Below are 25,600 nucleotides of genomic sequence, written 5' to 3' on the forward strand. Positions count from 1 at the left end.
TCTTTCCCTGTAGCCCTGAACCAATTCAGGGTTCTGCACCATCAAGATCAACTAAAGGTTTGCTATTGACTTCAATGAGCATGTGGCCTGGCCCTCAGGAACTCATTTTGGTCTCTCTGTCTTTGGGTTTTTTTTAAGAAGTCAAAGTATTTTGTTCCATTTCTGGCCAAGGCAAAAAGTAATTGTGCCAAACACCACTCTTCATTCATATCCATTTCAGGTAAATCTTAAACCACAGCATATGGCAATCCCTCCTGAAATCTTAATAACCAGCTGGTAGAAATAAGAATACTTAAACAGATCCTATGGAAAACACCAATAACCTGCTGGAAAAGTTCATTCTCCCTCTCTCTTGCACATTCTCCCTTTTCTTCAGCTCAGTACATGCTGGTCAACTACTCACCTGTAGTCCATGGAAAAGGCAGGGAGGTAACCAGATGCCCCTTTTTCCATCTCATTTTGGTCACAAACCAACATTAGCAATTTAGGAATTAACCCACACTTTCCATCTTCAAAACAGAGGTAACAGTCTTCCTGTGGGCCATCTTATCCATTTAAATTATAAGATCCTTGGAACAGAGTTATCTCTTGCTATGTGCATGTCCAGCACCTAGTGCAATAGGGGCCTTAGCCATGATTGGAACCTCATGGTTTTATTGCAATACGTCTAATAACCCCCTTCTCCAATCAACAGGCACAAATTCATTAAAGCTATCCTTCTCAAGCATATTGGGCCAAATTCACCCTAAAAGGAGTGAACTGTAGCATGTCTGCATTATTAGTGGGATATAGGCAGACAAGGTTCTTTGGGTAGATGTGATATCTTCTATTAGACTGATTAAATACTTGGAAAAATTGTTCTTTGCAAGCTTTCAGGCACAAACACCTTTCTTCAGACATAAGGTGAATATGTTGGTGTATGCGGAAATTTTTACATGTGCTGTGGGACATGGCACCAGGTACTTTAATTAACGAGCTGTGCTAATTAAAAGCACCCGTGTATCATGTGTATTGGCGCTCCTGTGCTGAAAAAATGGCAGCAGGGTACTTTGAACTAAAGCTCAAATGTGTTTTATTTCAAAGCCCCCTGCTGCCATTTTTTCAGCGGGGACACACGGGGATGCTGATACACGTGATGCTGAAGACTGCCAGAGCGTATCAATTTTTGTGCTCCAGCAGACTCGATTAATCAAGACTGCTCCGATGCACTGGATTTCCAGCACCTCATAGCAGACTCCCCACATGTCTACGGGGGCCCACTGTGCTCTCCTGGGTAGAGCAGAAGCCAATATGCAAAATGCAGGTCTGTGAAAATGCAAATGCGTGGCAGTGAGGTTCAAAGGGAATGGGAGACAATAGGTGTGAGAACGTAGTTCAGGGGTGAGGGGGAGGGGGAGAAAGTGATAGAATGTAGCTTGTAAAATGCAAACAGGTTACTTATAAACGGGATTGCATTGAGCAACCTAGGGGTAACTGAGATGTAAAGATTAGCCACTGAACAAGGCTGCCCTCGGGTCAGAGGCAACCTGAGATGTGCAATGAATAACATACATGCTATCAAGTCTGGACCTGCTGACTGTTGGGGCAGTGTCACGTGGCTCAAATTCACTCCCTGGCACACCAAGGACTGCAGGAACCTGGCAATGCAGGGTTTTTTAGCTTGGTCATTGTGCCATGCTAATATAGCATGCTGCTTCCAGGTACTTCTGCATGGTGTTGGCTTGTGCTACTCAAGGAGACTTTAGGAATTTTCTGTGAAAAAACTTGTCTGAACCTGTCCATCTTTTCCTCTGTAATCCTTTTCATGGAGTCTTTCCCAAGGATCAACCAAGTGCATATTATCTTGTGGCTATTTCATCAAGCATGATAAGCTCTTGCACATACTAGAATCTAAAAGCATCCACAAGTTCTTTTTTTTTATTTTGGTTAGCTGAGTTTTCAGTCAATTGCATGAGTTACAAAACAGAGATTAAAAGAAGTGCATGCATTCCAGCAAGAGGAAAGGCTCCTGTCATTTCCATGATAATACTCATTTGCCAAGCAATCAGAAAGACACATTCCCTGCTTCACTTCATTAATAAAGCAGTGTTGATTGATGCTCCTTATTATTGTGGGTTCAAGCTCAGACTGCTGAGTGAGAACAATTGATGGATCCAGAGTCATGTTATGAGTACAAATTGCCAATGATCAACGTGATAAAGGCAACAGACCAGCAGTGTAACAGGCATGGATGTTAATGGAATGCAAATCACATGCTTAAGACCGTAATTCAGTATAATGGGGTACTATGCTTAGTCTGTGAATCAGCTGTGGGAGTGAAGATCTGAGAAAACAGAATTTGAATTCATGCAGTCAAGGCCCTGGGGCAGAACCACCTCTTCAAAGCCCAAGTTAAGGCTAGAGTCCCAGCCTAAATGCTTTGTGCCACTTTGTATCACCTATAAACCTCATGGAACCAGTCAGTTAAGCTAGGTTTACAGCCCCCGTGCATCATCAGACAATGCAAAGCAGCCAGAGTTCATTTGTGAATCTAGCCTGCATTTTCTAATAAGCTAGGGACAGATATTACACATAAACTGGTTTAAGTGATCAGAAACTGGTTTAAACCTGTAACAGAACAGATGTTCAGTGCACATAAACCAGTTTGAAAATGGCTGAAACTGGTTTGAGATAAACCTGGTTGAATGTAGTATCAGACTTAACTGATTTGGGTTAAACTGGTTTATGCAACGTCTGTCCCAGACCTCTTGCTGTCTTAAGTTAAACCAGACTCCCCCAACATCCTGGCATGCTCCCTGGGCAGGGCTGGCCCCTCCCCTCTGCTCCCCGGCTGCAGCTCCAGGAGAGACTTCAGACATCTGCCTGGCTTCCCCCTGCTCCCCCCAGCTGGTAACCCCTAACAAACCATGGGCCAGAACTACCCAGCTCTGGTCCAAGGAGGTGGCATGTCAATAGTGGGGAGCTTTACTGCATCTGCGCCGGGGCCATGCAGTTGGAAGCCGTATCTGCGCTTCACCCAGCTCCATGTCTGCTGCTTCACCTAGCTCCCTGATCCCCAACTGCAGCACAACTGTAACTTCCAGTCAGGGAGCTGGAAGCTGTGTCTTTGCTGTTGCCGCTTCTCCCTGCCTCCCAGATGCAGCACTGCTTCCCACCAGCTAGAAGCTGTGCCAGAACTACAACCAGGAGTGGGGGGATAGGGGAAGTGGTGGTGGTGAAAGTGCAGCTTCTAGCCAGTGAGGAGCTGCACTGCAGCTGGACAGTAGGGAGAAAGCAGTGGACCAAGGACACAGCTCCTTGTTGCCTGGCCCCAGTACAGTTACTGGTACTGCAGGCCAGATTTGGCCTACAGCCCATATGTTGCTAACCCCTGAGCTATACCAAAGAATTGTTTGGAACTGATCTGAAAATCATATCATTTAACAGAAAAATCAACCCCCTTATTCAACAGAGCTATATAGCACCAAAACTGCTAATGTGGATGGGATACAATTTTACAGGAGAAAGGTGACTTATATGGGTAGAGTTTCCCCTTTCCAGACCAGCCAACGTTTGCTGAAAGAGTTATGCTGTTCAAGAGACTACTTTTTGAGCAGTGTAGCTGTTCTTGCCAATCCCCTAACATAGATGCAGCTCTAATAGCAAAACAACACTTTTGTCAGCACAATTTATTTCACCAGGAGTGGGCTATGCACTAAACCAGTGTTTCTCAACCTGTGGGTCATGACCCAAAAGTGAACAAGAATATATGAAAGGGTGGCAAACAAAATTTAAAAATGGATCAACAACCTTTAAAAATGGATTCTCTTTTAAAGGAGAAAAATGTGGGAAACAGTGGCTTTTCCCTTACAGGCTGACAGAGCTCCACTGGGGAGCTGGGCAGCAGTGGGTCAGAAGTGAGGGGCACTGGGAGGGGACTGGCCATTGATGTTTACAAATGGGTCCTGGTACAAAAAAGGTTGAGAACCAATGCAGTACATGATCAGGTTTGCAAGTATAAGCTGTATTCATGCCAAGAGTACTTTGCTGGTACTTGTATTTTTGTCTGAGATAAATGTTCTTCAATTGAATTTTTTAAATTTTATTGAAGTTTAATGAAATACTAGAAGCCAAAGACAGATAATTACCAAGATAATATACAGATACAGGTACAAATCAGGCCTAATTCACATATTATAAAAGCCTTAATCTATCTGTCTGTTCATAACGCTTTATTTGCATTCTGATTGGCTGCCTGAAACAACCAATCAGAGTGTGAATACAGTGTTGGGACAGGAGGTGGCGGCATAGCAAAGTGCTGCCATGATGGTGGGGACACGGGGGTGGGGCAGCCAGCACAGTTGTCCTTGCCCCCCCTGCCCTGCTCCCTGCAAGCAGTGGTGATGGAGCAGAGGCAGGTGGGAGGGCAAGGCCACCAGAGCTGGCCTCCCCCCCACTCCTTGGAGGTGGAGGTGACAGCAGCCGCACGGAGCAGGGGGAGGGAGTGGGGTTGGGACACTGCAGGCCAATGCACCAGCGGTGGGGGGGAGGAGTGGGCCCAGATAAATAATATAGATACATAACAGCGATGTGTCATCTGTGAAAGGGTTCATTTATAAATGTAGCAACACTGCTAGGTAACAGAGTCCCTATTTCAGGTTATGTCCAGCCAATGAGAGCTTTCGTTGTTCAATAATCTCTTGAGACAATTGTGTCAGTGGAGTTCCTCAAGCACTATTATGAACTGGAATTCTGCCTCTAGCTTGCTCATGTAATTGAATTAATCAACTCGCCCACTATTTTATATTCCACTCAGCATTGGACTCCAGAACCATGACTGCAAACACAACAGGTTTTAGTATCCCCCAGAAATGCTAGGTTTATTTCCTACAGTAAGAACCCTGTGCTATGAACTAGGCAATCATATTCCCAGGACCTTACCTCCAGCAGCCCATCCTCTGGTAGATCTGTGCAGTGGACAGCATTCTGAATCTTGTTTTTACCAAAAAGAGCACGCAGAGTTCCAGGCCGGAGGTGACGGGCTATTTCCTATCAGGTACATAAACAGATACACTGTGAATCATTTGGATTTGTTATGTCATGTACAATATAAATGCCTTTCAGGTGAACCATTCGTTCTAAGTTGCTTGGTGTACGTACAGTATGCCAGAATCCAAAATAAAGAGATAGCTTCCCACTTCGCCTGCAGATATTTACATGGTTAGGAGTGGAACTGAAGGCTGAGGTGTCTAACCTTAAGATGGTGTAATGAAAGGACTATGGGTCAACAGGGACAGAATAAAGGACTGTCCATGCTACATACACAGGGTCCTAATACCTGCACTAAAGAAGTTAGTTGTGAATGAGTAGGAGGTTCTCATTTGCTGTGTGTGCTGGCCAGCAGAGACAAGACACCATCGTGCACGCTTAGCAGCATACATGTGGAGTGCTTCATCTTTGCCAACTGATGGAGGCAAACTTTCACCTTAAAACTTCATATAGTCAAAACTATGCCTTGATTCAACCCCAAACCCATCCTTTTTGGATTCACTTCTCCCTGGATGTCAGTGGAGCACTGCCAGCAGTGGAACTGCTGATTTGTCCTCTAACAAAGAACAATATCTGGATGAACAACTCATGTGCATTACTAGTCTCCAAAAAAAATGCTTGTATTACTTTTGTCTTTCCATCCTCCCATTTTAGCCGCCCTGTCTCATCCTGAACCAAGACAGTAAGGTCTGGGGATAGAAACTGCACTGAGCACAGCAAGCCCCACCCTGATTGAGATCTATACTTGCTCCTGTGATGCAAAATACTTAACACAGTTAGTTAATTGGGACAAATCCATTTGAAAGGTAACAAGGCGTGTTCTACAACCAGAGTATGTCCAGCCCAAAATACTTCCTGATGAAAAGCTTCACCTTCCTGTTGTTACTCTGTCCATGTCAGTCTTACCTCACTGCTTATTTTGTAGCTATTACTTTATTCTGTTGGTAGACACAAGAGTGCTTGAATATGATAACACTCTATACCAATGCAGTTTCTCAATGAGGTTTTGCTTCATAATACGGCTCAAGAGGTACCGTTAAATGAGCCATGCTATTAATCATCATTAAAGATCTGCAGTCGGGAAAAATGCTGAAGGAACAAAAGTCCTGTGCTACTTAACTATATCTGCGTCATAACTTAAGCGAGGCCTTGCTTGAAATGTCAGCTGAGCCCAGTTTGGCAGAGAATGATAACAATTAGGCTGCTGAGAGACTGGGGGCAGGACCGAAGGTCTGTGGCTTTCAAATAAAAGTTAAAGAGACATTTTTAAAAACTCTGTGACTACAGAACTTTTGCTAGTATTTTAGCCCAAATCATTTTAGATTTGAAAAACAAAGCTCTATATTTTGTGTCCTCCTTCCCTCAAGCCCATACAATATGCTATGCAGAAATCATTTCCCTCTCCTGCTGTTGCAAACAAGTCACTCTTCTTTCAGTTCTTCTGGAGGCTTCCTCTTACTTCCCTCACCACCCATTTCAGTTGCTTGGCCCTCTCTTTTTAATCCCTATGGTGTCCTACTCTAGCCTAAATCTTAGCTCTCCTATTCTTCATACTCTCTCCTCTCCCATATCTCCGCTTCAGGAAACCCCTTTTGTTTTGCCTCCAGAGACATCCCACACAAACTTCTCTAACAAGAAAGCCTTGCTAGCCTGGTTGCTACATATTCCACCCTAACATCAAACTCATGACTCCAGGCAGTCTATTCTGTTCTGTCTGCCTTGCATTAGATTGCAAGATCAGTGCAGCACGTTCTGCATCACCACATACATGTAGTGCTGAATAAATTTATAAAGGCTCTTAAACCATTTAGGCAAAGTACTGTTGCCTTCAGTTAATGTACGTGTCCCAAGACAGAATGAATCTGCCCTGTGTAAATGGTCAAAAAAGGGTGCCAGAAAAAATCAACTCCCCATTATGTAACATTAAAACCCCAGACAAGAATCAGGGGCCCAAAGTCCAAGGCACTGAAGAAAGAAACATCACAAAAGCTGCTGGATTTCACTTAAATGTCAAAGAAAAATGTACTGCAAATCTTTGGAATACTTCTAAAGAGGTCAATCAAGTCAATGATAATGCCTGTGGGACATGGTCCTTGGGCTGAATGTCACAGATAAGTATTTCTCCATTTTCATACTTTTCATTCACCTACATGTGCCTAATAAATATTTTCTCTACATTGTCTCTTTGGTAGTTTCAGCATCTTATTTTCCACTACTTTCCATCCCAGATCCAGGTGCATGTAGTAGTAAGGGATGGTCACATTGCCATGTGGAATAGTAGGCAGATTCTGGGAGCCTCATGTCTCCTTACATAAAAGGGGAAAATACGAAGGGCAAATTTTGCCTTTATCCTTGATGCCCTCAATAGCAGACAATTGTTTAATTGACTTGAAACCAACAAATGCCTTTTATGATTTGAAGAGCTGGCTAACCATATTGGCCCCACCCATGTTGGATGTCATGCCTGGGTTACCAACAACACAAGACGTTTGTGATTTTCATATGTAAAAAATGTATCCAAGTGTTTCTAACTGCACACTTGATCCCTGCACTTCAGGCTAGCTCATCCGTACAGAATGCTTAATGAAACCAGAAAGGCAGGTGAGCTGCTCGTTAAAAGCTTTGTTAAACATGCATGTGCACGGTCATTTCTTAGAGATATGATAGCATTTTAATGTAAGCTTTAGTGACAACCACTGACTTTCAAACATTAGCTTTTTCCTTCCCTATTCGATATCTGGATATACTGATAGATTGTCAGTCTGAACAATGCCTGAATGGATTTTTTTTTTTTGCCTTCCACAGATAACCAGGCCACTGTATGATTTTCAGTGCTTTGACTCTGAATAAAGGCTGCAAGTCTGGTGACTCTGGCTGCCCCCATTCAATGGCAATTTCAAGCAGACAGTGGAAGAACTGCAGAAAAAATAGATCTCATGATCCAGTCATGGGCCCTTCCAAATTTTCAGACAGAATAGTCCCAACTGTCTTTAAACATTCTGAGCTCCAGCATCAGCTTTCTAGCTTCTATAATGTTTTAAAAAATCATCTTTTTGAAAACTAAGAGACTACAACAAAAATGGCGATTACATCCGTTGCAAAACACACCAGACCCACTAATATGCCTACTGGGATCTCTTTAACGACACTTCCTCCTGTCAAGTGCCATGCTATGGCTTTGTTTCTGTGATGTATTCCAGATGGGTGAGAGCTGAAGTAGAGTCTAGTCCAACTAACTTCCTCAGGTTACATTTCTCTGACAACTCAGACACCTGAAAACCATCAGTGAAGGATGGAATTAATAAAAGGAAGGTCGATGGTCTCTTACACAGGCTAGCTGATTACATCCCATTTGGCCTAAAAGCCTAGGAAAGAGCTTGAAGGTGCTGCTGTCTTTGAGAACTCAAGTTCAATTCTATTTTTCAAAATAAACTCAAGGTTTAAAACAGGATCAACCATTCTGAGTTTCCCGGGAGCATGGCTGCAATTAGGGTTGAGACAGTGTACCTTACCAGAGGGAGCAGCTAGTCTAAACTTGGTTTGCACCAATTTTAGACTAGCCTAAAGCAGCCTATATCTAAATCTACCCTCTGCAAGTTCAGGTCTATCAATTTTGGCAGATGTTCTTCTCCTGTAACCACCGTAACCTCTAAATTGGCTTTTATTCCTCATGGTTACACTATCAACCATTTCACATCCCAAGTCTATAACGGCAACAGTGTGGAAGTTTCCCCATTCTATACAAGTTACAGTTCAATGTAACCATAAACGGGCGCATCTACACAAGACATTTACAGCAGAGCTGCCTGGATCCACAGTAAGGTCTCAATGTCTGCGCGTGCAGTCCTATTAGGCCTAAGGAAACTAATTAACTCCACCTCGAGTTAGTGCTTGCACATACAAGTACTATCCTACAGCAACGTTCTTGAGTGAGCAGCAACATACACGTAGATGTCGATGGGGCTGGCTGGAGCATGATGGTGCTTCAGTGAGGAAAGCTGCCTTCTGGCTAGTCCCTCTGCAACACATTGTGCTGAGTCAGAGCAGCCCTGGGCTGGCACACTGGCCCTTGGGGCCCCCTGCCAGCCAGGGCTGCTCCGATCCGGCTCAGTGTGCTGCAGTCCTGGGTGCACATGAAGATGTGGCACCCAGGAACAACAAAATCCAGCATGGTAAGTGCTGGAGCATATTGTTTTGCATTAATTTCATGTGTAGACATGCCCAGCATGTACAGGGATAAGCTTTCTTTCTTCCCTCAGAGACTACACAGTTGCCTCCTGAAGTCCTTAATTTGGTTGAGTGTTAATCAGAATCAGAATCATAGAAAAGTAGGGCTGGAAGGGACCTCCAGAAGTTATCTAGTCCAACCCCTGCCTGAGGCAGGACCATTCCCTATGTAGTTTGCTTGAAGATGCTCCAATTTTACCATGTCCATTGAAGAACACTTCAAGTCTCACATGGAAAGCAGCTTCACAGATCCACAGAAGTTTAGGGCTGGAAGGGACCTTGTGAAATCATTGGGTCCAACCCCCCTGCTCTGGGCAGGAAAGATTAGATTTAACCATGGCAAGGCATACACTTGCATTTTACAAAGCAATCCAGTAACAGGACCCTTTTGTTGACAAAGTGATGCATTTGCTGTTTCTACATGAGCAACAGTGATCGCATGCGTCAGTAGTTCCCAAACTGACAGATTGCACACCACCAATTTAAAATGATACAACCTTAAGCACCACCAGCAAATTTTTGTCACACAGTAATTATAATAAATCTGTTAACACTACCACTGACAGGTTGTCTGCATACCACTGGTGGTACCCATACCACAGATTGGAAACCACTGACATACACGATGGGAATTGATAAGGAGGGTCTCACACCCACACCCAGCAGGACCAATCTGATCAGAAAGCTTCTTCTCCTTTATGCAAACTGCACAAAACCTTTAATACTTCTGACATGAAACCAACCCTCACACCTTCTGGGAAAAGAGTTCACATTTATATTTCTCAGACTCTTTAGCATAATCTTCTGTCCCATATGTATTACACTTACCTGGCCTAAGACCTTCAGATTGTCCTCTGCTGATTGAGCTAATTCTTCTAAGGCCTAAAACACTTGAGCAGGGCAGTTTGACCTGTTCCTGTTATTTTTCAGTCTTTTGACATCAGCCAACTTGCTGTGTATGTAGTTGTGTGCTTGAAACAGCATGCAAGCCAAGGATTGATTTGCAAATTAAATTGCTTGGCAGCTGTCAAGTCTGCACTGTTGGGGCTGTAGAGAGGTATCAGATTCATCTCCTCCCAAAATCCCATCTAATTGCTTTGAAACAGAAGCAACAAGTCATCAAACTATAGTTTATTTTACTTTAAAAACTCTGTTTTGGCTTGATGGCAAATTCAACTGCCTTTCTGGTAAAAAAAAATAATGACTGCCTTTGAACTGTTAGACTGAAGCCTTTTGAAAGCAATAATCACTCCCCTGAAATAAGATGCTATACAGGTGATACCATTCATCTCAGCCTCCTTCCTTTCTTCTTCCCCTGAAGCACTTCAATTCTTTTTGCTTCAATCATACTCATGCCTTGTGACCAACTTTCCCTGCTGACTGCCAGCCCAGGAATCAGGCTTGATATTGTTCTTCCTGCCCACAGACTCTTTATTCCATAGGCAGGAAACCTAATGCTATGGTCAGGTAGCATTTCTTTTTGTCTTGGATTTTTCTGATCCCCACTTGAGCTATTCTCATAATGATGCCTAAACAAGCTTTCACAGAAAGTTATTTCACTATCTTAGAGGCATGTCTCCCATAAAGAAAAGACAAAAGTCAGACCTGGAGTAAAGAGGTACAGCTCCTATGCAAGTCCCCTGAGCAGCAATATCAATATGATGATAAGTTATATTGGGGACTCATGTTGGTAAGAAAATATGTGGAAAGCAGAAAGTAATTTGCAGTTATTCAGCATTCAGTGGGTGTACAAAGTGTGTGTCTAAATCAAAGTGAGGTGAAAAAGGGGAATGTGTAGCAGAAAAAGCAATACAAAAAAATAAAAGATATAAATAAGCCTTCTCTCCTTCTTTCTTTCCCTCCCACACACACACACTTTAAAACATAAATTATTAGTTGCTTTATCTGAAGTTGGCTCACAACCCTAACCCCAAATCTGTCTTGACTCCATATAAAGAGTGACTACAGTTTTCCCACTGATCTCAATGGGACCTGAATTTCCCCCAATAAAACAAGCATAAAGATACATTCCTATGTATTAAGAGTGTTTTGAGGCTTTATTAAATGAATGCTTCCAAAATGCTTGGAAAATCTTACACAGAAAGCACAGAGGAGTTGGCAACAGGAACTGCTTACAAATGTGAAAACCCCCCAAACAAAACAGCACTTTACTTTTAACTTGGCACGCCCTGGCACCAAGCACAGCGCGTGCCCAGAAGAGACATTGTGTTAGTTCACGGGTGGGCAATTATTTTGAGTGGAGGGCCACTTAACGAGTTTTGGTGAGCTTTCAAGGGCTACACGGGTAGTCCTGCCCCTTAGCAGTTGCCCTGCCCCCTGGTTGCCATATTGGGATCTGAAGTCTCACCCCTAACCCCTGGCCTTTCTACCGGGTGTCCCTCCCTTTGCCCCCTTACTCTTTTGGGACGGGGGAGTTGCCATCTTAGAACCAGAAAGAAACCAAATCATACACTAAAAGTCAAACACCTACTATAACATATTTTCATTTTATTACAAAAAATATTTTTGTCATGATTTGTGTTTGTGTCCTGAAGATAGAAGTGATTGCATAAAATAAATCAAAAATACATTCTTAGCTTTGTAGATTGTATATTGTCCCCATGGCACAGCCGCAAGCAGGGGTGCTTGGGGTGCTCATGCCCAGTACAGGTGCTGGTGCCTGGAAGCGCGCAGCTCCAGCCAGCACTGCACATCGCAGCAAGGAGCACAACCCCACCGAGCTATCTCTATCACCAGCACTCCCTGCTGCGCGCATGTAGCCCTCGCACTCGTGTGGCATGGGAGGGAAGCCCCACATGAAGAAGCCAGCTGCCTTTCCTGCCCCTGGGCAGCTAGTGTGTGGCAGGGCCTGATTGAATCAGCTATTAGATAAAAGTGCCAAAATGCCCCCCTGAAGTGCCTGATGTATACAAATGCTGGAGAGCTGGGTTTTGAACTTCTGTTCTGTTACAGGTTTAAATCAGTTTCTGATCACTTAAACTGGTTTGTGTGTAACTTCTGTCCCTAGTCCTCATGTTAATACAAACAGCCCAGATACACACACACCACAGAGAAATGGTGCTTTAAAATAGAGGTATCAAACCCATTGACCCCTTGCATGCCAGCCACTGGCCAGTGCACACCTGGAACTGACCCCATGCACTGCAAGCCACATACAGCACACCCACATGCAGCACTGTAGGCCGCAGATGATAGGGCTGCACAGCCTGAATCCAGCTCACAGGTCATATCTTTGACACCCTTGCTTTGAGCCATCAAAAACCTCATTCTAGGGACATTCAGAGTTTGTTTAGCATAACAAGACACCTTGCATTATCTAGGCTTGTGCTCCAGCTATGTCATTTCTGGCCAGGATGCCCCCTTCATACTCTCAGTCTCTCACAAACTTGTACACTATCCAGGAAAGAAAAACTACCACACAATTATGCTAGATTCCCCTAGCTGAGCCAGAGCTGAGTTCCCCCTCCAAAAGGGTGTGCAGACTTACTGAAGGGCACAAGTTGCATATCCTGGGGACCCCAAGTCCTCTGCCTGATCTTGGGACATCCATAAAGGTCTTCTTCACCTACACTGCTCTCTTTGGCCTCTCCTACCTGGAAGTGCTGTTGCCAGGTGTTTACCATATGTCTGTGCACGGCTCTTTATGAAAAAAGCATGCAAATTACCTTTTATCGTAAAAGTGGGGGGTGCCTTATTATTTCTACTGCAGCAATACCTAGAAAGATTTTTGAAAGACTCAGTGTGGTAGCAGACAACGTACATGCAGAGACTTAGAGACACACCCTAACCAGAGAGCTTACAGGCTGAAAAGAGACAACAGATGTCAAGTAAAGGGGAAGAAGGGAAACATAATCCCTGATTTTCAGAGTGGGTGCTGAGCCCAGGTCTCCCAAATCTGCATCCACTTTTTTATGGTCTTTTCTCTCTGATCTAACACTGCTTTAATTCCTGCGCAGGTTTCAGCCCAGCTATTTACTGCCCCCTCACCCACCATCCCCTCCCCGCAAAGCCATCCCAGGCATAGTCTGCAGAGGTGCTTCTGTGAGCTCACAAGGGAACATGAAGCAGGCATCCTGCTGTTCCCTTTGCCCTGGCCTCTGTATGAAGGAAGCGTGTTCTCAAACCATATCGGTTAGAGAGAAATTTAGTGTTGGGTTTCTATGCAGTTTGTTATGCTGCTAAATATTCTGCTCAGGTTGCCCTGCAGTAGAAAGGAGAATGTCAATAAATGCTGAGCAGACCAGTGAGCAACACCCTAAATTATTCATCTACTGAGCAGTTATTGAGTCACTCATTTTATATGCCAGTTTTTTAAATGCCTTTGTTTAATTAATGGTTTCAGAGACAATGAGATGGATGCTTCAGACTGAAACCTCACAGTGCAGCTGCTCACGCTGCTGTCAACTACTGCAGAGGAGGAGGAGAGAGAGTGAGAGAGATGGCTGGATGCTTTTTGGACCACAAGAGCTCTCTGGTCCAGCTTGGGGGCATATGTTTTTGCCTTTTCAAGACACTAACAATGCAACATAAGCAGGAAAAGCCACCGACAGTAGCTACCCACAGTGGCATGCATCTCATGCTACTGCAATGCTAGGAGATACAATACAACACCCACTGGGGAAACTAGCTCAGCTTGTATGTTCCCTGCTCCTGTTTCTCCACAGGGAAAATCTCAGTCACACCTCAAAATAAAGATAAGGTGAGTTTACCAGCTGTAGCTGAGGAACCCAGTTGCACCTCCCTGGAAGCCTGTGTGGAACAGTATTAAATTCCATCCCAGATCCTTGCTGATCTTACAGGTCATTATCCCCTCCCCACCTTGCCCTTGCCAAAAAGGGGGTTGCAAGAATATATGAAAGGGTCACAGACAAACTTTTAAAATGGATTTTCTTTTAAAGGAGAAAAGCGTGGGAAACCGTAGTTTTTCCCTTGCAGGTTAGCAGAGCTCCAGCCTGCTATGGGCTGCTTCCCCCCGCCAATCCCACACAGTGGAGGGCTCGGGCCTAGAAGCAGCAGTTCAGTAGTGAGGGGCACTGGGTAGTGATTCACCATCAATGTTTACAAATGGGTCCTGGTACAGAAAAGGTTGAGAATCACTTCTCTAAAACCTGTGCAACACCTTTCCAAAGACCTGCTCCTTCTGGGTACTTCAAGTGTATATGCTCACAAAGAGAATGCAAAGGAGGCTGTGATCTCCAACCCCTGTTCTATATAGCTGGCACCTGGCCTACTATTCCATTGTTATATTTCCCAACACACATCTGCATGATCTCTCCTATGTCATCTCTCCCATTTGGAAGGAGCTCCCCATAAACATCCACCAAGCTTCCTCATAATCCTCCTCTGCTTCGAGGCCTCCAAAAGACACGACTGCTAGTGGACCAAGACCACTGATTGCTGACCAATACTTGTTTTTTTGTTGTACTTCCCCCTATCAGACGGTATCAGTTTGTTGACATCTTAATCGGTAAACACTTTGGGGTAGTGACTTTTTGTTCTATATGTGTACAGCTGGAAGCATAATGGGCCCGTAGTGGTCTCAGTTGCTATGGTGATAGGGCCAACAACAGTAATAGGTGGCCTTAAGAAAGCATTTCAGCATTTCTGACTGGATATAGGAATGCAAAATGAGTGTGTTAAGTACCACTCTACAAGTTATGGCCTGAAGGTCACAGTTCTGGGGGAACAAAACCATACAAACCACGCAGATAGATTCAGAGCAAAAAAAGACTCACTGGAAAAAATGCTCTCCTAGTCGTGCCAGAAGCTTAGCTAGAGCATTCACAGCCTGGGGAAAACCCCATCAGAGAGCAGGTGGGGGACGTTATTCTTACTTGTCCTGGCTGTTGCTGCCATGACACAGACTCTCTGGGTGGGCAGTGGTGGGGTGCTATTCTGGAGTCTCTTCTCTCCTCCCAGTGGTCTGGTGCCCCACTTCCCCCCCTAGTTGCATGACTCTATTGTACCATTTTCCACTACATGGCCACAGTACTGGTGCTGGCCACCAGAGGGCACCACTGAGCCACCACATTGGTGTATTAAAGCCACCAGCCACAAGGGGGAGCCACTGAGCCAGCACATTTCTGCAGTGCCACCACCAGCTACCAGGGTGCACTGCAAAGACCAAGTCTTATAAGGCAGCTTTTCCCTACCTTTTTTGCCCCATGGCACACTTACCTAAATAAAAAAGCACCATGGCGCACTGGACGTGCAGTGGGGTGGGGATGGTGCACGGCCAGCCAGACACTGACCGGGGTGGGGGGCGCAGCCAGATGGATGCTGATGGGGAGGGCCAGCCAGACGGCATTTTGGACTGGAGCCATGCCCCTTGCCTGGCTGGAGCCACACTCCCCATCTGTCTGTGTCTGCAGCAGCAGCAGGCGGGGGACGTGGCTCCAGCCAGGCAGGAGGCACAGCTCCAGCTCAAAATGCCATGGCACACCTGGATGTGTTTGACGGCACACCAGAGTGCTGTGGCACACCGGTTGGGAAACGCTGCTATAAGGGCAAATTATTAGTAGTAAGTGACTGACCAAGGCGTATCACAGTGAGCCTCCTGCATGGTACGTCTGCCTGCAATAATGATAAACTCTTGGCAACCAAAATTGCTGGCTGCTGTTACTCATCTCCTAGGATGCATTTAGAAGGCACAAGGGAACTGGCCCAAGGGTCCTGACAGAGGCCCAGCTTGGTCAACTACATTTTACTCCTGTGGACCCCCTTGCCGCTTCAGTTACTGCTCCTCCCCATTTCCAGGCATACAGCATTCAGCCAGGCACAACAACACTACATAACTCTTGGGGACACTTCAGACACAGGGAAAGCCATTTCTGTTGGCAAACAAATGGCAGAATTTAATGTCGTAACGTGTTTTGAATCTATTTAGACTAGCGGTCCCATATAAATGCAAGATCGTTGTTAGTCAGCTGTGTGTACATCCACCCTCAATGGAGGAACTGAAGAGAAGGAGAAAAGAGTAGTTCAGTACTACAACAGTATCATTTTCCCTTCCAGACAGAGTGACCTCAGCACTTCCTTTAGCTTCTGAAAACACTGTACCCTTTCTCTGTGGAAGGACTGAGGTCACAAGGAACTGTATTTTTGGTAAATGCTCCTCTCTCAGGGTTTGGGCTTCTAGTCATTAAAAAATATCCTTGTCTGGAGTTTGAAAGCTTTCCCTTTCCCCCACCCATACATTTAACACAACGCAGGCAAAGAAACAGATAGGCAGAAATTAGCCCACATACTGCATCACACCCTATAAAAGGATCTCAAGTGGTGCCTTAAAGTTACATTCATTAGTGTCCAGAAGCATTTTACAAATGGAATAGCTATGAGAGAAGGTTTGTGGGGTTCTTTTGGACAAGACTGCCAAGAAAAGAATAGGATGCCGGACCCCTGACTCCCAGTCTTGTGTATCACCCAAGAAGGCCAGTCCTCACATGGGAAAAGGTTATATTTTTAAAATCCCCCTTTATAAAACCCTAGAGTACGCAGAGTAAGTTGCATTTTAATCCATTGGTAGCTGGCAGCAGAGCTGGCCTCAAGGGTGGGCAACCACCTATGGTACCATAGTCAGCGGGGTGCCAAACATCCCATTGCCCTGCACAACCTCAGCCGATCCCTGTTACACATACAAGTCCATGGGGCTGGATGGGATGCCCTGCCCAGCCTAGCCCAGCAGCTGAGCACCACTGCCCTCCACCCCGTTGGGCTCCCCTCATGCATTCCTGGCTCAGCCATGCGGTGCAGCATCCTGCCCCCCAAGATCCTGGCATAGCATAGGGAGGGGCAAGCGGAGGGACGCAGGGGGCAGACTAGGTCAGCCCTGCCACCTCCTGATTGACTCTCAACTTTCCCTGTCCCTTCCAGGCTGCCGGCACTGCTCTGCTCTGTGTGCCCGCCGCAGCCCAGCCTGCCCCATGCCCTCAAAAGCACAGAGCAGATAAGTACCCTGCTCCATTCCAACACCCCGTGGATTGCTCCCTACCCACACAGGCCCAGTTCCAGCCCCATGCCAGGCTCAGGTGGCAGCAGGATGCATCCCTGCCCTGCCATGGCAGCCCCCTGGGTGAAGCCTGCCCTGGCAGCCCACTGCAGGGCAATGCAGAGCAGGGGCAGCACCAGCTGCCCACAGCTTGGGAGCTGGTGTCCCTGAGGCAGCTGCTCAGGAAGAGCCAGGCTAGGCAGTGCAGGTAGGGTGGTGCCTGCTTCAGTCCTGTGCCCCTGCCTGCAGCATCACCACTGAGGTGCAGGGGAAAGAGGGTGCCTGGGGGAGAGGGCAAAATACTAGTTTGCCCAAGTTGCCATTTTCCCTAAGGTGAGCTCTGGCTGGCAGGAGTCAAGTCTTAGGGGAAGCTTCAAATTTACCTCATTCAGCTAACAAGTACTCCAACCAAAACCACTTGCCTGGCCAATGTATTTAATATTTAGCTAATGTATTAAAAACATTGGGTGCCTGTAGACATGTGGAAATGCTGCTCTGACACGCTCATGTATTCAGTGCTGCTAACTAGCATAACCCAACAGGCTCTGCGTCTCGTGTATTCAGCGTCCCTGTGCTACAAAATGGTGGCTAGGGCACTTCACTTATTGAGCGAGCTTTAGTTAAATTGCCTCCACCACCATTTTGAAGTGCAGGACACTGAATACGAGATGCTGCGGGCACTTTAATTAGAGCGGCTCTTAGAGCCGTTCCAATTAAAGCGCCCCCCTCCACATCCCCCCAGAGCACGTGTAAAGACACCTACCAAGTAGTAGTGTTTCAGTAGTTACAAACATTATTAGGCAGTCACAACCAAAAACATCCTTCCCCCTCAATTCAATCCAGGCCAGTGTAGATTAGTAAAAATGTGAAATCTGCTAACTAACACGATGTTTAAAGAAAGAGCTTGCAAGTAGATGAGACAAAAAAAACTGTGTTCAGAAAGGCATTAGCTTTTTGTGGCCAGCAGAGGGGGAAATATAGAGCTGACCATGACCAGTTGCCACAGGTTATAAATAAGATTTGTCCTGTGTACACTGGCTGCTAAACTGGATTTAAAATCATGTTGGCTAATGTGTTTTGAAACATGACATGACTTTCCAGGCTATCCCAGTCCTGAGGGGGTGGGTGGAATACCACTGAGGCACTAGAAATGTCCATTTTTGCCAAGATCTGAAGCCTCAAAGCAAAAGGACAAAAAATAGCTGTCCACAAATATAACCCTGTCAGGGCATATTGCTTAGCCTTAGATGATACATTTAGTATTCTAGGAAAATCAGCTTTAGCTAAAGGAAGCTTGAAATGCTGCATATTTCAGGTTGCACATGCAAAGAGAAGGCTTCTGTTGTGTCATGCTCAGTCCAAGTAGAAAAGGAAAATTTATAAGGTGGCATTCCTTGCACACCTCCCTACACATAGACATAGGAATGTAAAACTGGAAAGGACTACCTTGTCACTGAGTCCAGGTACCTATGATGGCTGAGAGCCGTGTCACAGCCATTTATCCAAAAGGGTCCAAAAGAACATGGCCTCTGGTCCCTCCATCACACTGCAGTAGCAAATGCATCTTATACCAAATTTATCTTTAGCACAAAAAATTCCAAGGCCTCAAAAATGACAGCATGCCACAGGAAGAAAACAAGTTAGAACTACACCATTTCAGACTGGGTTGGAGAGCCACATATTCTATCACAACGCCTTGTCGATCTAAATGTTAGAACTAGTTTTCTCAACCAATAAAGAGGCTTGCACTGTTTAAATGCATCTCTGCCCTTATGAATTCAGCTAACCCTCAGCACCTTGCAGGGGATGGGCTAGACCAGGCGTGGGCAAAATGCGGCCTGCGGGCCAGATGTGGCCCACCAAGCCATTCTATCTGGCCTGCGAGGCCCCTAAAAAATTTACAAAATTAATATTTACCTGCCCTGGGCTGCCTGTCATGCGGCCCTCGATGGCTTGCTAAAACTCAGTAAGTGGCCCTCCACCCAAAATAATTGCCTGCCCCTGGGCTAGAGTTGGCTGAAGGATTCAAACTGACGCAAAGGCTTGGGGGTGTTTCCAGATGGGCTTTGGGTGCTGCCCTGACTCCAGGGTATCATTTCTCTGGATGTGTGTCAGAGTATGAAACGCCCTCAGCCAATCTTAACCCTGAAAACTCCCTATTTTTCTCCAAGCTCTGTGTGCCTTGACTCCCCTACTTTTGTTAGAAACAGGAAAGGCAGCTCTGCCTAGCTTGAGGATGAGTGTAAGGGACTCAGGGGAAAAATTAGTACAGTCAGTGGTGTAGACCCTGGGGGAAGAAAGCCAGCAACAGTGAGACAGAAAGATTAGTTTAGTTGTTGTGAGGGCAGGTGACACCTCACTCAGGCAGACGTCTATAACCCACTTAAATGCACTAGAAAACAGATATTTTGGGAAGAAACAACCGTACCTTCATAGGGATGTGTGATGCCATTGGTGCTGGGCACTACAGAAAAAGACAGACAAGATGGAGTGATTTAGCAACTGGAAAAGGGGAAAGAAAAGAATTAGCAGCAAAGAAGTGGAATATGGCCAGACCCCAGTACCAGAAACCACTGGGTGGTTATCAGGGAACTCTTCAATAAGCTAAAAATCACAAAAAGGAAGCTTAAAAGAGGAGGAAACTTGGACAAACAACTAGGGAGGAGTATAAGGGTATTACTCAGGCATGCACGGATGAAGTCAGGAAGGCCAAAGTGCAATTAGAGTTGCAGCTAGCAATGGACATGGGTACAAAGGAAGGTTTCTACAAGTACACCAGTAACCAGAGGAGGATCAGGGAAAGTGTGGGTCCCTTACTGAATAGGGAAGGCAACTTTGTGACAGAGGATGCAGAAAAGGCTTAAGTGCTCAATGCCTTCTTCGCCTCTGTCTTCACAGGCCAGGTCAGCTCCTAGACTACTGAACCTGGCAGCACAGTTTTGGGAGAAGGGGAGCAGCCAACTGTAGCAAAAGAACAGGTTGGGACTATTTAGAAAAGCTAGATATATACAAGTCCATGGGGCTGGATGGGATGCACTCAAGGATGCTGAGGGAGTTGGCCATTGTGACTTCAGAGCCATTCGCCATCATCTTTGAAAACTCATGGTGATCAGGAGAGGTCCTGGACGATTGGAAAAAGGCAAATATGGTGCCTATATTTAAGAAAGGGAAAAAGGAAGATCTAGGAAACTGCAGACCAGTCAGCCTCACCTCAGTTGCTGAAAAAATCATGGGAAAAGGTTCTCAAGGAAACCTTTCTAAGTACTTAGAGGAGATGAAAGTGATCAAGAACAGTCAGCATGGATTCACCAAGGGTAAATGATTCCTCACCAACCTGATTGCCTTCTATGATGAGATGACTGGCTCTGTAGATGCAGGTATACCTTGACTTTAGCAAGGCTTTTGATACGGTATCCCACAACATTCTTGCAGGCAAGCTAAGGAAGTACGGGTGGACCAATGGAGGACAGAGAACTGGCTGGATCATCAGGCTCAGAGGGTAGTAGTCAATGGCTCAATGTCTAGTTGGTAGCCGGTATCAAGTACAGTACACCAGGGGTTGGTCCTGGGGCTGGTTTTATTCAGTATCTTCATCAATGACCTGGAAGATGGTACAGAGCTCACCCTCAGCAAGTTTGCAGATGACACCAAATTGTGGGGCGTAGTGAATACACTGGAGGATAGGGTTAGTATTCAGAGAGAGCTAGACAAATTGGGGGACTGGACCAAAAGAAATCTCATGAAGTTCAATAAGGACAAGTGCAAAGTCCTGTACTTAGGTGGGAACAATCCCATGCGGCTGGGTGCTGACTGGCTGGGCAGCAGCTCTGCAGAAAAGGACCTGGGGGTTACAGTGGACAATAAGCTGCATATGAGTCAACAGCGTGCCCTTGTTGTCAAGAAGGTTAATGGCATACTGGGCTGCATTGGTAGATATCTTGCCAGCAGATCAAGGGAAATAATTATTACCCTCTATTCTGCACTGGTGAGGCCACATGTGGAATACTGTGTCCAGGTTTGGGGCTCCCACTACAGAAAGGATGTGGACAAATTGGAGAGTCCAGTAGAGGGCAACAAAAATGGTTAGGGGGCTGGGGGTCATGATTTATGAGGAAAGACTGAGGGAACTGGGCTTATTTAGTCTGCAGAAGAGAAGACTGAGTGGAGATTTAACAGCAGCCTTTAACTACCTGAAGTGGGATTTGAAAGGAGATGGAGCTAGGCTGTTCTCAGTGGTGACCGATGACAGAACAAGGAGCGATGGTCTCAAGTTGCAGCAGGGGAGGTTTAGGTTAGATATTAGGAAGAACATGCTTACTAGTGTCACAACCCAGTGATTTTGGTGCCTCAGCACAATGGAATTTTCCCGCCACTTGAGAGTCTCTTGCACAGCAAAGGTTTTTGTTGTAACAGAAAAACCCCGGTGCAAGAGAGTTCCCGGCATTTCATATGCAAATTTGTGTCCCACTATTGGCTAGTTCTAAATTATTCCTACGTGGCGGTTAGTAATTGGCTTGCTGGCCGTTTAAAATTTTGTGCAACTTCCGCCCAAGTCGGAGAACTTTGAGCACGCTGCAGAGTACTAAAGATATCTGACTTGCGGCTGAGCTGATCAATAGGCTGATCGCCTATCGATTCTTCTTCCCGTCGCCGAGCGCAATCCTCGACGTACCCTTTCCCTGACGGCTTAATACGGATTCGCTGGCCTGAGCCTTGCCAGCTGGAGCAACTCACATAGTTGTTTAAGCGATCGGACCACCTGCGTCGTGGCTACAAGCGGCGTAAGTAAAGTTTTTGCAACCACTAAGCTTTGTCCGTCTCTCCATTCACCAGCCCGCACAACAAACGAATAGTTTCTAAATCACCTTGAGTCGGCTTCAGCCGGCCGAGACAACTAGAAGGGAAGTAAAACACTGCAACAGGTTACCCAGAGAGGTGGTGAAATCTCTGTCCTTGGAGGTTTTTAAGACCCAGCTAGACAAAGCCTTGGCTGAGATGTAGTTGGGGATGGTCCTGCTTTGAGCAGGGAGTTGGACTAGATGGCCTCCTGAGGTCCCTTCCAGCCCTCATTTTCTATGATTCTATGAAGAAGGAAGAAGTTACCCCACCATCATCCCTCACTGTAGGTAACATGTTTCATCCCAGTGTTTCTCAGGAGGCAAAGTGTAATAACTGTCATTACCTTATCATGGAATTACTGGTATTGATGTCTGTTAAATCTAGTCCAATAACTATGCCACACAGGATTTTGTGCTCCTAAGAGGGTTCTGGCCTGACAGGTTTTGAGCCTCTTTCCAGGGGACAAGTACAGATGAGCAACAGCACCAGTTTTCTCCCACTCTGCCCTTGGCAGTATGCCTCAGCCATGACTTGGATGAATTGGTCCTAGGATGGGAACAGGAATGATGTCTCCCGCACTCATTCAGTCTTCAATCTCACCAATGAGACTGTCAGCAAACCTCCAGGAAGATTTGCCACACGGGGACACCAGGTCATTTGGAATTGGCTTGGAGAGACACTGAGTAACTATCACATGGCAAAGGCTTCTAGGCACTACTAAACCACATTAGGCCACACTGAATGCAGAAATTGAAACTCAAAGGGTTCCTATACCAATACAATTCCCCAGAGAGGAAAGGTGGATTCTGGATAATATGCATGAAAGACAGACCTCTAACCAGGGCATCTTACACTGAATCAAGGTGGTAGATGCCTGCTAATATGTGGCACACCTCCATTAAGGTAAAACCGATTTAGGGGTTTTGTTGGCTGACTGAATTTGAGGAAGCTCAGGCAGGAGCAAGTGGAAGAAGTTGCAGAAGAGGCTGCAGAGTTAGCATTATCAACATGTCTGTTAGTAGGCAGGATGTAGATGCACCCAGTGTGTGGTGGACACAGCTTTGGCAAAGAGCAATAAAGAGCCAAGTCTGCATCAGTCTGGCTCCTAGCATAGTTTAGAGCAGGCTCAGGGTTGCTCTAAACCTTGGCTGTTCAACTGGCAGCCCATGAGGAGTTAAATTGTTCCCCCTCCCTGGCTCCTGCCCAACCTACAATAGCAGTCAGAGCCTCTGGTCTCCTGCTCCCACTTCCTGCCCTTGCCTCAGGGGGCAGGCAGTGAAGCAGCACAGGAAGCTGAAGGTAAGCCTGGGGTGTGTGGTGTAGAGTAAGGAGGTGGAGAGGGTCTGAGGTGTGCAGTGCAATGGTGGGAGTTATAGGCACACAGTGCAGTGGCAGAGGGAAGGCTGTGGGTATCCATTGCATGTGTGTTTGGGGCAGGGGGGAGGTGGGCACACAGTGAGGAATGGGGTTCATGGGCACACAGTGCAGCAGTGGGGCGGCAGGCATTCATGGTGTGCAGTATGTGTGGCACACAGTCTGGCTGCTTAGAAGATGAACAATCCTGCTCCAAATGACACCAACTGGTTATATGCCTAAGGGCCTGGCTCTTCAGCTTAGGATCACTGTAGCACCCTATTCTTCTAGCCACATCTCCCTCCTTTTTTACTGTAACCCTAATATCCTTATGTACTAAGGTGCAGGAGAGGAGGGAACAGAATAAGGAAGAACAGAATCCTGGGTAGATCTGCTGGCTTTACAGATTCTTTGTATTACCAGATCAGGAAAAGGGAACCACATGATAAAAACCAAACCATTAAGTCAGGTGGGGTAGGGGGCTATGGTGGTTTGAACTGAAAGGCTATGGCAGTTTGCATCACATTGTTATTAAACCTGCAGCCACTGGTATGGAAATTAAACACCAAAAGGACAACAAGTCAGATGCTTGACCCAAAATAACATTTTAGCAATTCAATCATGTCCTTTCTACTACAGACCTCAGACAGCATGACATAGTAACTGCTGCCTGTTATTGATCTGCTTGCTACTGTAGCTGACAACGGCCTATGGTTGAATGATTTGTTTTTAAATCTTATTCAGGTTATCATAAGGGGTGATCAATGATACAAAATTCTGAATCAAAGAATTAGTTTCGTATACAGTATCCCACTTTAAACATATGAATGTAGTTCCCTGCAGACACTTAAACAATCAAAGCTAGGGTGCAGAGGAATCCATTACGAAATAACAACAGTCAGTAGTAGGTAGAAAAAATGCTTAGTCACTTGACGTAAGCATTACGTAAAAAGAACACGGGTTCTTTTTACAGCTGTTGTTTTTGAGCATTAATGTAGGTGGGTTTGCATCTCAGAAAAGTCACCTAAATCAGCAGTTCTCGACCTTTTGCACCTTATGTCCCACCAACCATTTTATCAAAAAACCCTGGTCCCACCACAATAAAAACAAAACCCTACTTTTTTTCAGGAAATGTGTTTTTACATTTACATGCATTTTAGTATTAATCATGATTTTTTCAAGCGGGCAATGACTTGAAATCCCACCTACATGACCTTCATGTCCCACTGATTGAGAAACACTGACCTAAATCAGCTGAGGCCAACTTCTTTGGCCCCACACCCTGCCCTAGTGCTACTTCAATCTCTTTCTCCTCCCTGACTGGCTGCTCTGCTTTCTACTCCCTGCTTGATCTGCTACTTTGCTTTCTGCTTCCTGCCCTGTGCTCCATGCCAATCTGCTGCTCTGTTTTCTGCTCCCTGCCCTGTCTGCCACTGTCCCCTTCCAGTCTTTTGTGTACCACATACAGATGCTGTCCGTGCTACTTTTGGCATGCATGCCACAGACTGGCCACACCTGATACAGACCATGAACTTACGACTACATAAATGTCCAAAGGTACTTAGCACTCTTCCAAAAATTTCTGGCCTCAGTTAACAAAAAGTTCTCTGCACTTCCACATCATCTTCCGTCCGAGAAATGCAAGGCCTTTGTAAATACTACTACAACCCTGAGGTGGGTCCTGTCATTATTCTCATTTCACAGATGCGGACAATGAGGTCCAGAAAAATGAAGCAACATGCCCAGGATCATGCAGGGACATCAGAGATAGAACTGGTAATAGAACCCAGTCCTCCTGCTCCTGCTCACTAAGCCATAAGGAATACCTTCTCTTTCAGCTGGTACACATCTAGGAGGAAAGAAAATAACCAAACTTGGTATTGCAATATTAAATTGGAGTCTTTAAATCCTGAAAGGAAAGGAATTCAGCTTACGATTTCCTAGAGTTGCCTTAAATTCCTCTTAAACCTACTACACAAAGGCATTACAGCAGGACCAATCACTTGAATAACATTCCATAAGAGTGTTGTGACCTGCAACTCACAAACAGAAAACGTGTCAGCCACCCAAGCACAGTGCAAAAAGCCAGGAAACAAAGTTGAGTGTAGGCTACTGGTCCTGCACATACAAAGGTTCAGAGAACAA

The 25,600-nt window shown here is 45.6% G+C and overlaps 1 protein-coding gene across 5 annotated transcripts in view; it reads right to left on the bottom strand.

The window, feature by feature from the left end:
- NME7 (NME/NM23 family member 7) overlaps positions 1-25,600 on the bottom strand; it is a 159,664-nt gene that overhangs the window by 19,854 nt on the left and 114,210 nt on the right. For 2 of the 5 annotated variants that reach the window (XM_025210906.1, XM_025210907.1), the window contains exons 11-12: positions 19,692-19,727; positions 4,921-5,028 (exon numbers count right to left, since the gene is read on the bottom strand). In XM_025210906.1, coding sequence (XP_025066691.1) covers positions 4,921-5,028; positions 19,692-19,727 — 144 coding nt within the window. Of the gene's footprint in view, positions 1-4,920; positions 5,029-16,205; positions 16,233-19,691; positions 19,728-25,600 lie in introns of those variants that run through there. The other 3 variants (XM_025210909.1, XM_006029448.2, XM_025210908.1) reach the window with 2 other exon arrangements.

Source organism: Alligator sinensis, unplaced genomic scaffold (genome assembly GCF_000455745.1).
Source record: "Alligator sinensis unplaced genomic scaffold, ASM45574v1 scaffold327_1, whole genome shotgun sequence".
Classification (NCBI taxonomy): domain Eukaryota; kingdom Metazoa; phylum Chordata; order Crocodylia; family Alligatoridae; genus Alligator; species Alligator sinensis.